The following is a 16369-nucleotide window of genomic DNA, read 5'->3' as shown; positions in this document are numbered from 1 at the left end:
TTCAAGAGAATATTTTGAAAGATTTCTTAGGACTTTTGTTATACAGCTTAATATTGACTAGAAAGGGAAAACTAAGTAGACTTGCAGCCTAAGAGACCTGCTACTTCTCTGTATTTACTAGAGGTAAGAGAAGGCAAAGGACATTTAGTTTGTTATTGGGAATATTGTATAGAGGCCTCAGGGTTGATTTTACATGGTTGTAATCCTATTAGTTGGTAGGAAAGACAGAAAAATCATAAGTTTGAGGCTAGTCTGGACTACATAGAGAGACCTTGTCTTCAAATGAAGAGAAAAAATGTGTTAATGTGAATTTCAAACTTCCTAGTCATATTGAAAAATATCAGGGGATTATATCAGACAAAGAAGTCAAAGAAAATAATTTGAACTCATATACATTTACTTTATTCAAACCTACAGTTGAAAGTAGAATCTTCATCTCCAAAAATAAAGAGTGATAAGCTATTGGAAGAGGAAAAGTCTGTTGATTTTGTATTTATACCTCCAGAAGGAAAAGATTCAAAGCAAAGAATACTAACTGAACACCAAAAAGAAGTACTCAAAGCAAAGCGGTTTGTAGGCTTCTTATCTTTACCTCTATATTGGGGGTTAGGTTTTATGAAGTAATTATAACTGTTGTAAGAACTAAGATAATATGTTAAGTCATTTTTTTTGGTGTGGTTTTTATGGTGTCTGGGAATCTTAAGGCCTTGTACATGGAAGAGAAGTACTCTACCATTCTGAACTATGCCTAGCCAAACTATGTATACTAAATTTTAATGGTAGAAGATGACTGTACCTGATGGCTCTTCCTAATATTTTAATCTACCCATTAACACCCAGTGTTTTCTAGATTCCTTTGTTGAGGTGCATTGGAGGGGAAAGTGATTTTATAGGATTGTCTAGTTCTTTTGTATGGATAATTTAATACAGTTTGGCAGAATTATAAATTTAATTTCTGATAATAGGAATATCACCAGATTTTTAGAGGTATTACATAGGGGTTTTGTGTCTTTTTTTCAGGTATGATATTCCTGCCTTATATAATAATCTGGATGTTTCACAAGATACTTTACTTTCTGCTCAATTTAGTCAGGAAGAATCTATGTAAGTGTAGAATTTTTATAACTAGTTTCCTAATTTTTAAATCATTAAAAATAATCTAATATGTACAATTATATATCTTAGGGAAAGTCTCCTTTTAACTGAAAAACCAAAAGAAGATTCCAAGATGATGATTAAGGTATAACCACTGTTTTCATATTTCAAGATTTTTTTTTAAATCACTCATCCATTATGAAATCTCTTGAAGTTGCTAAAAGATGATTGATTGCCTTTAGATCTTCATTTCAGAATTTATAAGATTTAGGATGGAATTTCCTAACTCCCAGTTTTAAATTAACAGAATTATAATTATGTATTTATTAAAAAGACATCGTGACTTTGTACAGTAAAGAGTCAAGACAGCATCTCATGTACCCCATGCTTATCTCAGGTGTCTATGTAGCTGAGAATCATCTTGAACTCCTGATCATCTGCCTCTGCTTCCCACATGCTGGGATTCCAGCAGCATACCCTACTCTTGGCCTTCTGTATGGCTCTAAGTGAATAGTAACAGTTCAAATAGGCTAATGGTTATTTGCTATTACTTTTAGATCATTTGCAATATATTGAAAATAAGTGATGTTTTAAATTACCAAAGTTTTATATTTAAATTTTCTGAAGAAAGTTTAATGTTGGCTGTATAACCTGTGTTTCTATATAGGAGGAGCAAGGGGAGAGTGACATTTTCATCCCTCAAGATGCCATGGAAAGCTGTGGTATGGATGAACATCTTGAAAAGCCTTCTTTATCAAATGAGTATGATTCTGTTGCCAAAACCAATCCAGAAATTCCAAGCATTAATAAAGACACCAAGAAAAACACTTTAATTTCATCAATGAAAATGTCACCTGAGTGTACATCTAGTGCAGAAAGTTCATTGGTGGTCAGCAGTAGCTCAGTTTCTAATGCCACAGTTTCTGGAACTCCTCCACAGCCTACAAGTCGGAGGCAATCCTTTATTACTTTGGAGAAATTTGATGGTTCAGAAAATAGGCCTTTTAGCCCATCCCCCTTGAATAATATGTCATCCCCAGTTACAGTGAGAAATAACCAGGAGAACACAACTAAAACAGATACTCCAAAAATAAGGAAAAGAGAAGTAGCTCTCTCGAAATCTGACTCAGAAAAACCAGTGAATGGAATTAAGAGATCAGGCCGGAGATCAAGTAAATCTGAACAGTCAGGTAATAAAAGGTCCAAGCCTTTACTGAAATCTGAACAGGAGGAGCATGCTCAGTCTATGGAAGGCACAATAGCCTTAGAAAATAACCCTCTTGATTTGCTCAATCAAACAGAATGTATGTCACATATTCAAGACTACCTTTCTGAAGCTGCCATAGTGCATGAAGATACAGAACCCAAGTCAACAGTAGAAGATGTATTGGAAAACAAAACCACAGAAGAGAGAAACATAGGCATTAATGTGGAATCCAAAGAAAATACACCCCCAGCTTCAACACCAACAGATCAGGTGGAAAATGAAGATAGTCAGGCTGTAGTAGCTACAAATCCAGTAACCCTCAGACGGTCTTCAAGGCGACGTTCAGAACTAGTAGAGTCTTCCACTGATAGCCAAGATAAAGAAAATAGTCAGCAAAGAAAGGAGAGACGTAAGGAGGATGAAAAAACAGTTCAGAAGAGTTCATCACATGTAAAAGATGATAAATTGCCCAAACAAAAGCTAACTGCTGATCAAACTATACAGGAAAGTTTAACTGAAAAAGGAAATGAATTACATGAGAAAACTTCAGGGGAACCCAGTGCTAATGTTGAAATTGACCAAAATAAAAGAAAACCAGACCTTGAGAACGTTCGTTCTGAGGGAGATGGTGCCCAGGACATTGTTGATAAGTCTTCTGAGAAACCTTTAAGGGGACGAACACGTTATCTAACAAGAAGAGCATCTCAGGGGTTGCTTTCCAGCATTGAAAACTCAGAATCTGATAGTTCTGAGGCAAAAGAAGAAGTTTCTAAAAAGAAACGAACTGGAAAATGGAAAAACAAAAGCAATGACAGCGTTGATGTTGAAGAACAAGAAGGAAAAACTGTTGAAGACGAATGTATAAAAACTGACAATCAAACAGATGATTGTAAAGCATTTTCTGAAGTTCATGTAGACACAGGGGCTCAGAATTGTGAAAAAAGTGAAAGTAATATTGTAACCCCCCAGGATTCTACTGGATCTTCAGATTTGATGCAAATTTCTGTTCCACCAGCTATATATGAGGAAAAAAGTAAGCCTAGCAAATGTGCAGACTACTCATTTGCAAGTCCGCCTGTGCCAGAATCAAGCCTAAGGACTAGAAATGCCAGCAAGAGATTACATAAGCGAGATTCTAATAACAGTGTGAGAGAATGCTCTAAGACAGGGAAACCAGATGTCTCTGTGCCTTCCGGAAAATGTGTCCAAGCACTTGAATGCCAGCACAAGAGAAGCAGGAGAGTCAGGAGATCCAAAGGTTGTGACTGTTGTGGTGAAAAATCACAACCCCAGGAAAAGTCATTCATTGGGTTAAAGAACACAGAGAATTATGCCCTAAAGAGTGTGGAAACAAAAAAGACAGATGTGCAAGCACCTGGGACTGTATCAGAAACTTACGAAGCTAATCAGTACTCAGAACAACCCGATGTGAATTTTGGTTTGGGACTTAAGGAGGACAATGGAACTGTTGATAATTTAATTACATCTGAAACGGAGTTGAAAGAAGATACTCAAAACTCTCTAATGTCTGAAGAAATAGTAAATATGAAAGAAAAAACCTGTGATGGTTCTAGTGAAGCAGTATCTGAAAGCCAAGAGCCGTGTAGTGAAAAAGACAAAGATGTGGACCCAGCTTTAAGTGATTCCAAGGGCATGTCACAGGAATGTTTGTCTTTAGACACCAAAGCAGAAAATCCAGAAGCTACCCTCAAAAGAGAACTAAACACTGATGATGAAGTAAATACGTGCAGAGTAGTAACAGGATCCAGTCCAGAGGAAGTAGAAGCCATGGTATTAGATGCAGCAAATGATACATCGGAAGCTGTCTTTGAAAAAGAGAGCTCCCAAACTGATATTCCTGAAGAAATGGCAACAGAGGAAAGTGATAAAAAAGATGAACCTGAAGCAGGCACAGCAGGAGTTAGCACAGAAGAAACAGTCACTGAGGGATTTAATTCTTGCATTGGTCTTTCTGATAGTGCCACGCCTCTAAACACAAATGCTCAGACTGAGGTTTCTGAGGAACTAGCAGGTGGAGAGCTAGGAGGAAGTAATGAATCTGATTCCTGCTCATGTGAAGAAACGAATAAGGAGAAAGAAAATGACAAAGAAACAGTGATAGCTCAGGTGAATACTGAAATTGACAGTGCCAGGGTAGAAGATACAGACACAACTGCTAATACTTCAAAAGGCAAACAAACTCAGACAGAAGGACTGAATGTAGAAGCTGACAGTTTTGTTCCTGGCACACTTGAAATGAACACTGATGAAGTAAAGACTGACTCTTGCAAAACTGAAACAAACATGGTACTTGAAGCAAAATTGGCTGACAATCAAATTGCAGTGGAAAATGACATTTTGCAGGAAACTCGCCTAACTTTGGAGAAAGTAGAGGAAGTACCACAATCTCTGACATCTGAAATGGCTGCAGAGCTGGTTGCAGAAAGCAGTGATGCATCACCAGAAAAATTAAGAGAACTTGATCCTTTACTTGGTTCAGCAAATGAAAGTCCTAGTGGCATGCAAGCACGTTGTATCTGGTCACCTTTGGCTTCCCCATCCACCAGCATTTTAAAGAGAGGACTAAAACGATCCCAAGAAGATGAAATCTCATCACCTGTTAACAAGGTAGGAGCAGTGGTGCTGAATATTTAAGTGAATCTAATACTGGGTTGAATTTGTGGCCAGTGAAACCTGGTGGATGATAGGATATAGAATTAAATGATGACTTAATTTTATCATTTGCCATGATTTCCGTGGAGAGACAGGAAGCTGTTTAGGTTGTCCTTCATCTCACACTACAGAACTTCATGCAGATATTTAATCACATTGGTCACCTCTGAAGAAACCAATAGGACTCCATAGGATCTTTTCCCCAGAACTAGCGTTACATATGGTTGTTAGCTGCCATGTGGGTCCTGGGAACCAATCACAGTTCCTCTGCAAGAATAGCCAGTGCTCTTAACGTGAGCCATCTTTCCAGCCTCTATAATATTATGTCTTTACCTCTTCACTGACTATGTACATATAGTTCAGGAAAAATGAATTATCTAGGCATTTACTTTAGCTTTTGGTGTTTACCTTATAAAATTCACTCAATGAATGAGGGAGAGGGACATAACCTGTACCTGTCATCTACATAGCAAAATAGATCTTTTGAAAAGGTGTCATGTTGACATTCTGAAATATTAAATATTGTATCTTAAATATTTTTATTGATTCTTTGAGAATTTTTATACTATGTAATTTATTCACACAGAACCCCTGCCCCCTTTCTCCACTGTAACCCGTATCATACCCCAACTTAATTTTGAAATAGGACCTGCTGTTATGGAATATGCATTTGTACGTACATATGTGTGTATATGAACAAGACACTTTGATCTTTGCCTTCAACAGGCACTTCTTTACCTTTTGGGAGTTAATGGGGATCTTGCTGTGTTGCCTAGGTTGATCTTGGGCTTTCAGTCTTTCTGCTCAGCTTTCTGAGTAGCTAGGATAATAATCATACGGATTTGCCACTGGCCAGCAGGCACATTTTTAGGACTTCCCTTTGTTATTTTTACTTTGTTTCTATGATTTTTCACTTTGGAAGATACATTGATAATTCTAACAAGAACTTGTAATTTGTCCAGGAAGATAGAGCTTTTGAGATTGTTTTTTTGCTTTTAACTGTTTTGTTTTGATGAGACAGGGTCTCTAGCCCCAGTTGCTCTGGAACTGAGATCTGCCTGCCTCTGCCTCATGAGTGCTGGGATTAAAAGTGTACACCACTACAACCAGCTTTTGTTTTTGATTTTAGTGAGAAAGTGTCTCATTACGCAGCCCTGGCTGGCCTGGAACTCACAAAGATAGACCTGCCTGTGCTGGTTACATGTGTGCTGAGACTAAAGAATTTATTCTTTGGAGACCATTGCTTGGGCCATTTTTAGTCACATACATTTATTTTGTATGTGTACCTTTGAGTGTGAAAGTCAAATAACCTGAAGGAGTCCATTTACTTTACACCATGTGAGTCCTGGGAATTGAACTTCTATCACTAGGCTTGGCGGTGAACACCTTTACCCACTGAGCCATCTTGGTAGCCCTAAATCTTTTTTATTTAAAGAAAACATTTTTATTATACATTACAAGAGATAGTGGGTTGGGAAGTAATGAGAGCACAGCTCACCATTTTTAATATCCTCATGGGCCATATAATACATGTTCTTAAAAACTTTGAAGACACACTTCAGAATATATAGCTTTTTTTTTTTTTTTTTTGGTCTTTGTCTTTTTGACACAGGGCCTCTCTGTAGCCCCAGCTGGCCTGGAACTTACTTTGTAGACCAGGTTGGCAGGTTGGTCTCAAACTCAGAGAGAGATCCACCTGCCTCTGCCTTCCAAGTGCTGGTATTAAAGGCATGGGCTGCCACACCCGGCAAAATTTACAACTTTCTACAGAATTCTTCAGATTGCTTATGCAACTTAACTCTTTAAAAATAGTAATTTAGATTTAATATCTATTTAGACAACAGGATAGCATTGTTACTATGACAAATACGTGTTGCCTAAAAATCTAGACTAGAAGATTATTTAACAGTGTTAATAGTTACGAGTACTCTGTTGTATATTTGTAGCTGGTAACTTACTGTGAACATATTATAGGTCTTTAGAAGAAGCCAAATCAGCCACCAGTGAGGTTAAGACAGATAAGCATGGGAACCTGAATTTGATTCCTGGAACCCATGTTTAAAAGAAAGAAGCTGGGCTTGGTGGCATGTGCTAGGAATCCCAGTGCAGGAGAGGCAGGATAAGCAAATCCTTGGGGTTTTCTGGGTCTGCTTCCTCCTACTCAGTGAGTTCCTGGCAAGAGAGAGGGAGAGAGGAGAGGGAGAGACTGTCCCATAAAAAGGTGTATGACAGTTGAGAAATTACCTCCAAAGGTTGGCCTTCGACTTCCACATGCACAGGTGCATCTATTTACACATTTAAAATGTTTAGAACAATGATTAATAGGGTGTATCAAGAACTAGTTGTCTATGGTCTATATGTAAGTCCATGGGTTACCAAAATTTTGAGGCTGGAGAGATGGCTCAGTGATTAAGAACACTGGTTGTTCTTACAGAAGACCCAGGTTCGAATCCCAGCACCCACATGGCAGCTAACAACTATCTATAACTCTAGTTCCGGGGAATCCGACAGCTCTTCTGTCCTCCACAGGCCTTGCACAACCCGGGTTCACTTACCTACTTGCAGGCAATACATGCATATACATGAAATAAAAATAATAAATAAAATATTTTAAAACAATAAATAAAAATATTTTTATTTCTTACGTATTTTTTTGTATATGTGGACAAACAAAATTTATGGTGTTGCCTTTTTAATGAAAACTCCCTGTAATTTCAGGTTCGCCGTGTCTCGTTTGCAGATCCAATATACCAAGCAGGACTGGCAGATGACATTGATAGGCGTTGCTCTATTGTTAGGTCTCATTCTTCAAATAATTCTCCCATAATTAAAAGTGTTAAAACTTCACCTACTGCACCATCTAAGGTAAGCTGTATGCTTTAGAATAAACGTATGTCTATACACAGACTTGCATGCAAATAATTTGAAGATAGAAAACAAATTTCTTTGTTTATTGCTCTTTGTGTACTTTATAGTGAGCAGACATGAAGAGGTGCTAAGAGGACAGTGATCCCACGAGTAAATAATGAGTAGTTTATCCTATTCTGATTTTGTTTTCTAAAATTTTGAAAAGGTAATCAAGTATTAGTTGTAAAAATTAATTTGTAAAGTTATAGTTGTCTAGGGTTCTGAGTTTTTTTTTCTCTTCTTCTGTCTAGCATAATACCACTTCAATCAAAGGATTTCTGTCCCCAGGATCACGTAGCTCTAAATTTAAGAGCTCAAAGAAATGTTTAGTAAGAAGTGCTTTAGTTTTCATGTAACTTTATATTTTCATGTTCAGTCATGTGACCTCTATGTAATGACTTTTGAAATTTATTCTAAGATTGCAGAAATGGCCAAAGAATCCATGTTATCCCCAACAGAAAGTGTTTACCCAGCTTTGGTGAACTGTGCAGCACCCGTCGACATCATTTTACCTCAAATTACATCAAACATGTGGTAAGTGGTTATTTAAGTTAATGGTTTATAATCTAAGGTGCAGGGTTTTTGTTTGTTTGTTTGTTTTTATTTTTTTAAAGACAGGGTCTGCCTGTATAGCCCAGGCTGGATGGTCTGGAACTCACAGAGGTCTGTCTCTCTGCCTTGGCCCAAGTGGTATGGTGTGGTTTGTGGTGTTCTGTTGTTTATAAGCCTTTTATTTTAAAGTTGTTGGTTTTGTTAAGGTTGCCCCGATCAGGCAGGGAGTCTAGCTACTAAAGAGGCTGAGACAGAACTATTGCAAGTTCAAGGTCTGCTTGGGACCCAGTTTTCTTTCATCAAGATATGGTATCTGGAGGCTCAGCATGGCCCACTCTTACCTATAATCCCAGCACTTGGGGGCTGAGGCAGGTGGGTCTCTGAGATTCCAGCCAACCTGGCTAGCTGGGGTTGCAGGGAGATCTGTGTGGAAACTGCGGTTGATGCTTATTGCTTAGCATGCATAAACTGGGAGTGGTGGTACAAGTCCATAATCCCAGTACTTGGTAGAAATAGTTTAATACTATCCTTTGCTACATAGCAAGTTCAGTGTCAACCTGGGTTCTCTGTATTTTTTTCTTTTTTATTATCATGGCATTGTAGAACTGTCAATTCGCAAGGATTTCCAAGACTTAAAACATGGAAGAAACAAGGTTTTTAGGTTTTAGTTGAGACATACAAATAAAAGACTATCTAAGGCCTTTCCTATATGAACCTCATGCTTTATCTATACCTTGTGTCCCAATCACTTCTTGAACTTTGATTCTGCTGTTCTCCCTAGTACCTGGGATTATAGGCTTGAATCAGGCCTTGATCTAGAAGACTATTTAAATGCTTAACATTTTCAAGTTTAGAATTAATTAGCATGTGTTCACATTTTATTTCAGAAATAAGTAAAAATAAATGTATCTTAATGTGAATAAGTGTTTACTTAGTGTTTGCCAAGCATTTGAGTCTGTGTACATTAACTTGTTTAGTTCTATTATAAACCCTTTGAGGACTATAACATTTCTACTTTGTAATAATGGAATTTTACAAAGATTGAAGCACCAAAATTGCATGGTTAAAAGTTGTCATGCAGACTTACTAAGTAAAACTCATTGAGAGGCATTTGTTTCTGTTTCAATTAAATCTTGTTTCCTTAATGTTTAAGATTTAGAAATTTGATGCTTATGTTTGTCACCTGTTTCACGTGATACATCTTGATTAAGAGAACTGTTGAAGGTAAATTCCTCTAGGGAATTGTTTGCAAAGTAAAGAGAGAAGTGACAGTGAAAAGGATCTGGATCAAGAGAGGTTTTAAAAATGACACACAACTGATAAGAGGCCTGAACCTTATATAAAGCTAGTATGGAAAATTCAGTTTTACCTTCCTTCTCCTCCACCTATGTATACGTACACCCAACAGCAAGGACACAGCCACTATGCTGAAGGTTCTTTTTTATTGTCAAATGTATAGGCCCTTATTCGCAGCACTTGGGAGGCAGAGGCGGGCGGATCTGTATGAGATCCAGGGCAGCCTGATCTACATAGTGAGTTCCAGGCCAGCCGGGACTACAGGGAGACCCTGTCTCAAATTTTTTTTTCTTCATTTTTATTAAAAAGTAGTACACAAAGTAGGATTATTAGATGTCTACTTTTTAAGTCAGGTACACATGTCAGATTTCAAACTAAACTTTAAGTCAGCATCTCTATACCCACTGCACTATGTAGGATATATAAATAAACTCTGAGTTGAAAGGGAGAAGGGCTCACAAATAGTCATTAAAACTAAATGTTTCCCTCTTTTTATCTTTTCAGGGCAAGAGGTCTAGGACAGCTTATCAGAGCCAAGAATATTAAAACAATTGGTGATTTGAGTACGCTTACAGCATCTGAAATAAAAACTCTTCCTATCCGTTCTCCGAAAGTGTCCAATGTAAAAAAAGCTCTCAGAGTGTACCATGAGCAGCAGGTAAAAACTTGTTACATAAGAATCACAGTTTATTAAGTGATCCAGCTGATGTAGTAGTTTGCACTTCTTCTAATTCTAGCACAAGGCCTTGTCTCAAAACCAAAAGTCAAGAGAGAAAGCAACAACAAATCTACCAATATAGCTACAAAAGCTTGTATTTAAACTTATGTTTTCTTCTTTAAATTCAGTTATCCTTTCTCTCTTTTTGTTTTCATTTCTGTTTTTGAAACAGGGTCTTCCTGTAATCCCAGCTGTAGTGGAACTCACTGTGTACACCAGGCTGACCTCATCTCAGAGAGATCACCTGACTCTACTGAGTGCTGGGGTTCAAGATGTTTGCTACCATGCCTGGTTCTGTTTCATTTTGACCAAATGGTGATCCCAAAGCTAGTATTCCTAAGGCCTAGATGCTCAGATCTAAATGAAGAATATCACTAGTTTATAGATCATGATTGTTAAAATAGGTTTTATTTTATGTGCATGCATTTTTTTTTTTTTTTTTTTTTTTTTTTTTTTTTTTTTTTTTTTGGTGCTTGTATGTAAGTACACCACATTTATACAGTGCTTACACAAGTCACATGAGGGTATCAAATCCCCTGGAACCAGAGTTAAAATGTTCTTAGCCCCCAGGTGGGTACTTGGAACTGAACCTAGGTCTTCCACAAGAGCCTCCAGTGCTCTTAACTGCTGCATCATCTTTCTAGCCCTTGGATCATAGTTTTTTAATGTATGTATGTGTTAAAAACAGGGTCTTACATAGCACAGGCTGACCTCAAACTCTAGTAGAGAGTGATTGAACTCCTGATCCTTCTGCCTCCACCTCCTCTTAAGTGTTGGGGTTATATGTACTCCATGTCAAGCTTTAAATTTTTATGTAGCACATTTGGGACTTTTCTTGTTCTTCTGTCCACATTATAATATCATAAACATCTTGGGACTTTATTTTTAGATTCTAGAACTCTTCCCCACCATCATAGAAGTGTTCACAGAAGATACTTACTTTTTAAAATATTTTATGTGTATGAGTGTATTACCTGCATGCATATAAGTGCACCTGTGTCGTGCAGTGTCCCTGGAGGTCAAAAGAGGGCACTGGATCCCCTGAAACTGGAGTTACTACAATTGTTAGTTGCCATGTGGGTGCTAGGACTCAAACTCTGGTCCTCTGCAAGAGTAGCTAGTGCTCTTAACCAATAAACCATCTCTCCAGCCCCACACAGAAGATATTTATAATATCAGGATTTATAGACTCTTCAAACCCATTCATAGACTATTGACAGTTTTACAAACTGCGGGTAAATGAAAAAACTGGATTGTTAAAGGTGAAAAACAGTGCTCTATATTAGAATTTCTCAACATGTGGTTAGTCACCTATTGAATGAAGGCTTCTATATTCTTGAAAGTATTTATTTTGTATTATTTCTGATTTGATACTTTAATAAAAACAAGCAGGGGACTGGAGAGGTGGCTCAGCGAAGAGCACTGACTGCTCTTGCTGTTCCCTGGTTCAGTTCCCAATACCCACATGGTGGCTAACAACTATAACTGCAGTTCCAGGGGAATTTAATGCCCACTTCTGACTTCCTCAGGCATTGCGCGCGCGCGCACACACACACACACACACACACACACACACACAATAAAAGTAATAAATTAAAAAAAAAATCTTTGAAAAATAAAAGAAAAATAAATGAGTTTATTATGTGTACATGTGTGCAAGAGCCTGTGGAAGTTAGAACAGGACATCCTATACCCTGGAGCTGAAGTTACAGATGGTTTTGAGCCACCATATGGCTGTTTGGAGCAGAACCTGGGTCCTCTGCAAAAGTAGCAAGTGCTCTTAATGACTGAATCATCTCTCCAGCTCCATTATTTTCTTAATTAGTGTTCAGCCCTAGGACTAGCTGAAAATTTTATTTATATATTATTATGTTATATATTTAAATAAAATATATGCATATTTTTAAATAACATAAGATTTCATTTGCATACCCCCAGATAATTGACCCATGCAGTCTATAGGTAAATGACTCTATATTGAAGTTCTTTCAAATGAACAAAGCCTGAACTCAATACCTACCACTTTTCATGTCATTTCCATCCCCTAGTCCCAGGCAGCCCCTAGTCCCAGGCAGTTACTACTTTGTTTTCTCTATAGGCTTTTCTACTCTGGTTGTTTCTTAATAATGGGGGGTCATACAAACTGCCATCTTTTGTAAATTAGCTTCTTAAACTTGGTGTGGTGTTTTCTAGGTTTATTGTTAGGGCATGTCATAATCCTTATACATCTGAATTATTTGAATGTACCATAATGGACTTGTGGATTGCTTTTTCCTTTGGCTCTCATAAGAAATGCTAGTATAAATATTCATATACAAGTTTTTACATGAGCATATGTTTTCATTTCTTTTGTGTATATCCATTGACTAGGAGTTGTTGAGTCATGGCAGACTATGTAGAACAGCCTGGCCCATCTCACAAAGATCTGCCTATTTCTGCCTCTTAAAGCATGCACCACCATGCCCAGCATGACAACTTCTTAAAAGTAGTGGTTTCTTAATCAGTGGATCATAAACCCAGGCAATAAGAGTTTTATTCTAATTTGGTCCCTGGATCAGGAACTTGTCCATGCTGCGAAAGTGCTCTATTACTGAACTATTTCTGCACCTGAAATTTTTTGTTGTTGTTGATGATTGTCTTTTGACAGGGTCTCCCTATCACATCCCACCTGGAAGTCATGATGTGAACCAGGGTGGCCTTGATCTCAGAGTTCCACCTGCCTCTGCCTCCCTAGGGCTGGGATTAAAGGCGCACACCACTACATCCAGCCAGAAAATTTAAATTTAAAAGATAATTGCTGCTCTTATTTAACTGTAGTAATTTCTGCTGGTGTTTTTGCCTTGTTTTATTCCTGAACTCGGGAAATTAATTTTCTTTACTAACATTATAATAGGAAATGTTATAAATTTCTGACTCCCTCTAAGGAAACACTTTGTAATGCCAATTTTTATAGTTGGTAGTAGCACAGTTTGTTAGCAGTATTGGATGAATTAATTTTTTTCCCATGTTCATATTATTTCTGTTAAAAATAAGTTTTTATTTGTTCTTTTTGTTACTGTTCTGAATATATAATCAAGATGAAATCTCGTGGACTTGAAGAAATTCCAGTTTTTGATATTTCTGACAAGGCAGTAAATGGAATAGAAAGCAAACCTCTTAATACTGATGAAGATAGACTTGTCTCAGGTATGTTTAACCAAGTGCATTGCTTTCGTTTGGAAGGCAAACTAACATCTTGAAAAGATTTTGTTAATGCTTTTAGTTTTAGTTTAGTTTGACTCATTAATTCAACAAATAGCTCACACCCTTGATGCCAAGTGTATGGAAAACTAACCACCTGAGTTTTAGGTGCATCTAGTTGGTTTTCCCTAATTGTGTCAATGCCTCGTGAACAAACTGTCTTATGTTGCAGTTACGTCATGGACAGAATAATAAGCTGTAGTAGATTTTTCTGGCATTTTCTTTTCTTGAACATTAGCCCATTTCTTCTATTTGATAACTCACACTCGCCTTTTTAGATTGATAGGAGATACAAAGTTTAAGGTTTTTTTTTTTCAGTCTTTTTGAGACAGGGTCTCTAGCTCCAACTGATCTGGAATTCACTATGTGGATCAAGCTGGCCTTGAACTCATAGAGATCTGTCTGCCTCTGCTTCCCAAGTGCTGGGACTAAAGGCTCAGCCCATAGTTTAAGTTTTATCTGACATTACATATTTGATGTGATTTTTTTTTTTCTTTTTCTTTGTAGATTTGATGGATCCAGTTACTTTAGACACTCCATTATCTAGAAATCTCATGACACAGATTAGTGCTCTTGCTCTTCAGCTGGATTCAGAAGATCTCTATAACTATTCAGGAAGCCAGCTGTTTGAAATGCATGAGAAACTTGGCACCATGGCAAACTGTATCATAAAAAATCTACAGTCACGTTGGAGATCACCAGCCCATGAAAATTCTGTTTAGTATGTTAAGTGAGAGTTCAAGGTTTTCGAAACCTCACCAGAAATTTTTTGGTTGTTAAATTCTGAAATACTGTACAATTTAAAAGTCGAGACTTTGCAAAATTGATAAAATAGCAAATCCTGAAAGCAGTAAATTAAGTCAGTTTTTATACATTCATTAGTTAAAATCTCTCTTACCATATTTTCTTGGCCATTACACAGTTTTTTTTAAATTTAAATGTGTTACTGAAATTTGAAAGTAAAAGAAATGCATACTTTTTTTGTACTTTCTTAAACTCATGCAACTTTGGGGACACTTGTAATACAAAATATCTTAAGATTGAAATTTAATTTTCATTTTGCTGAACTGATAGAGGTGTTTATAACTTTTAAAATTCATACTTGTTGTACCTGAGGTTCAGGAAATTTGTTCTTAGTGAAACACCTAATGAAACACAAAATAATTAAACTGTTCCTTGCAGATGATACCTTTGAAGAACATTTAAGAAAAATACCAAGTTTCAACTTGTTGGGAGTTAAAATGTTACGCATAATTTACTAAGATTCTGTTCATTTGCATTCGCAAATACTTGTGCAGCAGCATTTGCCTGTGATAGAGGACTCTTATGAGGACAACATTCACTTCTAAATGCATGGCTGTGTGTACATTATGTATAGAAGACAATGTTTTTTTATTTATAAATTTCAGCCTTCATTAATTGCATGAGTTTTTGCAGCTTGTGAATATGTTGGTTTTGTTTAATAGAAACATTTGTATATATTTAATAACAAAATCCATGTGGTCAGTGAAAATGCTTCATGGACTGTGGATATTTGTAGGATTCTTTATTGACAAATAAAGCAACAGATAGTTTTGTATTTAGTTACAACATGAGTTTTCTGGGGTTTGTTTTTTTTTTTGTTTTATGATGGTGTTATTTTTCTATTCTCGATTTAAACTTAGACCAGGCTGGCCTTGAACTCACAGAGATCCGCCTGCCTCTGCCTCATGTCTAGAATAACTAAAATGATCAGAATCAGAAAATGTTATGTGGCTACTTTGCTGTTCATGCCGTTACCTTTTTTTTCTTTTGGTTTGGAAGAAACCAGCCACTAGAAAATGTGCCTCATATGTTTCTTCTTAATGGAGAGTTAGCCTGAATATTTTCATTGAAGGTTGTACTATAAAACGTCTATAGAGATTATCACTCTTTTCATGTATGCCGAAAAGTAAACTTGGAAGACATTCCAAACTGCCCTGTGTGCATGCGTGTGTGTGTGTGTGTGTGTGTGTGTGTGTGTGTGTGTATGTATGTGTGTGTGTGTGTTGCCTAGTTAAAAAAAATAGGGTATATAATTAAACCATTTGTAAATTTTACCAGCTAGTATTAGTGTCTGACTTCCCATATTTGTTTTGTTTGTCTGTTTTGAGACAGGGTCTTTATGTAGCCTAGGCTGGCCATGAACTTAACGATCTTTCTGTCTCTGCCCCTCAGTGTGCTGGGATTATAGGTGTGTGTCACCACACCTGGCTATGTTTTATATTTTTATATGTATATATATCTTGCTTGTCTTCTCAGTCAGTGAACTTAGTTTCAAACTTAATTTAAAACCTAACCCTACTTTAGAAAGATACTCTGAAATTATAGAAAGCTTATTCCTGTTACGTAGTTTAAGGTCATCTTTTTCCAGCAGAGATCTCCTGCAGCCCCTATTAAATAAAGATAAGTGTATTTTTCATAATCATAAATCTATCATTATAGGTATTTTTGGATCTAAGTATATTTATATACCAAGGAAGGTGTTAAAGAAATTCTGGAGTTGTTGAACTATAGAAATTACTAATGAGAAAAAGACTAGTTTTTTAAGACAGTTGTCATTTTGATTTACATTGCCCATCCTATTTAAAGTGAAGATGTATAAAGAACATTTAGTGAGTAGGAATGATTTCAGGGATGGGTGCTGTGCTGCAGCTCATTTC

General features: G+C 36.9%; 1 protein-coding gene across 7 annotated transcripts in view; it reads left to right on the top strand.

The window, feature by feature from the left end:
* Rif1 (replication timing regulatory factor 1) overlaps positions 1-15308 on the top strand; it is a 70726-nt gene extending 55418 nt beyond the window's left edge. For 5 of the 7 annotated variants that reach the window (XM_029559696.1, XM_029559698.1, XM_008825149.3 and 2 more), the window contains 10 exons: positions 418-569; positions 1021-1104; positions 1186-1240; positions 1763-4930; positions 7694-7840; positions 8134-8211; positions 8301-8416; positions 10235-10388; positions 13526-13634; positions 14196-15308. In XM_029559696.1, the coding sequence (XP_029415556.1) occupies positions 418-569; positions 1021-1104; positions 1186-1240; positions 1763-4930; positions 7694-7840; positions 8134-8211; positions 8301-8416; positions 10235-10388; positions 13526-13634; positions 14196-14410 (4278 nt within the window). In that variant the 3' untranslated portion in view covers positions 14411-15308. The remainder of the gene's footprint in view (positions 1-417; positions 570-1020; positions 1105-1185; positions 1241-1762; positions 4931-7693; positions 7841-8133; positions 8212-8300; positions 8417-10234; positions 10389-13525; positions 13635-14195) is intronic. The other 2 variants (XM_029559700.1, XM_008825150.3) reach the window with 2 other exon arrangements.
* The last annotated feature ends 1061 nt before the right edge of the window (positions 15309-16369 follow it).

Source organism: Nannospalax galili, unplaced genomic scaffold (assembly GCF_000622305.1).
Source record: "Nannospalax galili isolate Female #2095 unplaced genomic scaffold, S.galili_v1.0 scaffold87, whole genome shotgun sequence".
Lineage (NCBI taxonomy): Eukaryota > Metazoa > Chordata > Mammalia > Rodentia > Spalacidae > Nannospalax > Nannospalax galili.
This window is presented reverse-complemented; position numbering and strand designations above follow the sequence as displayed.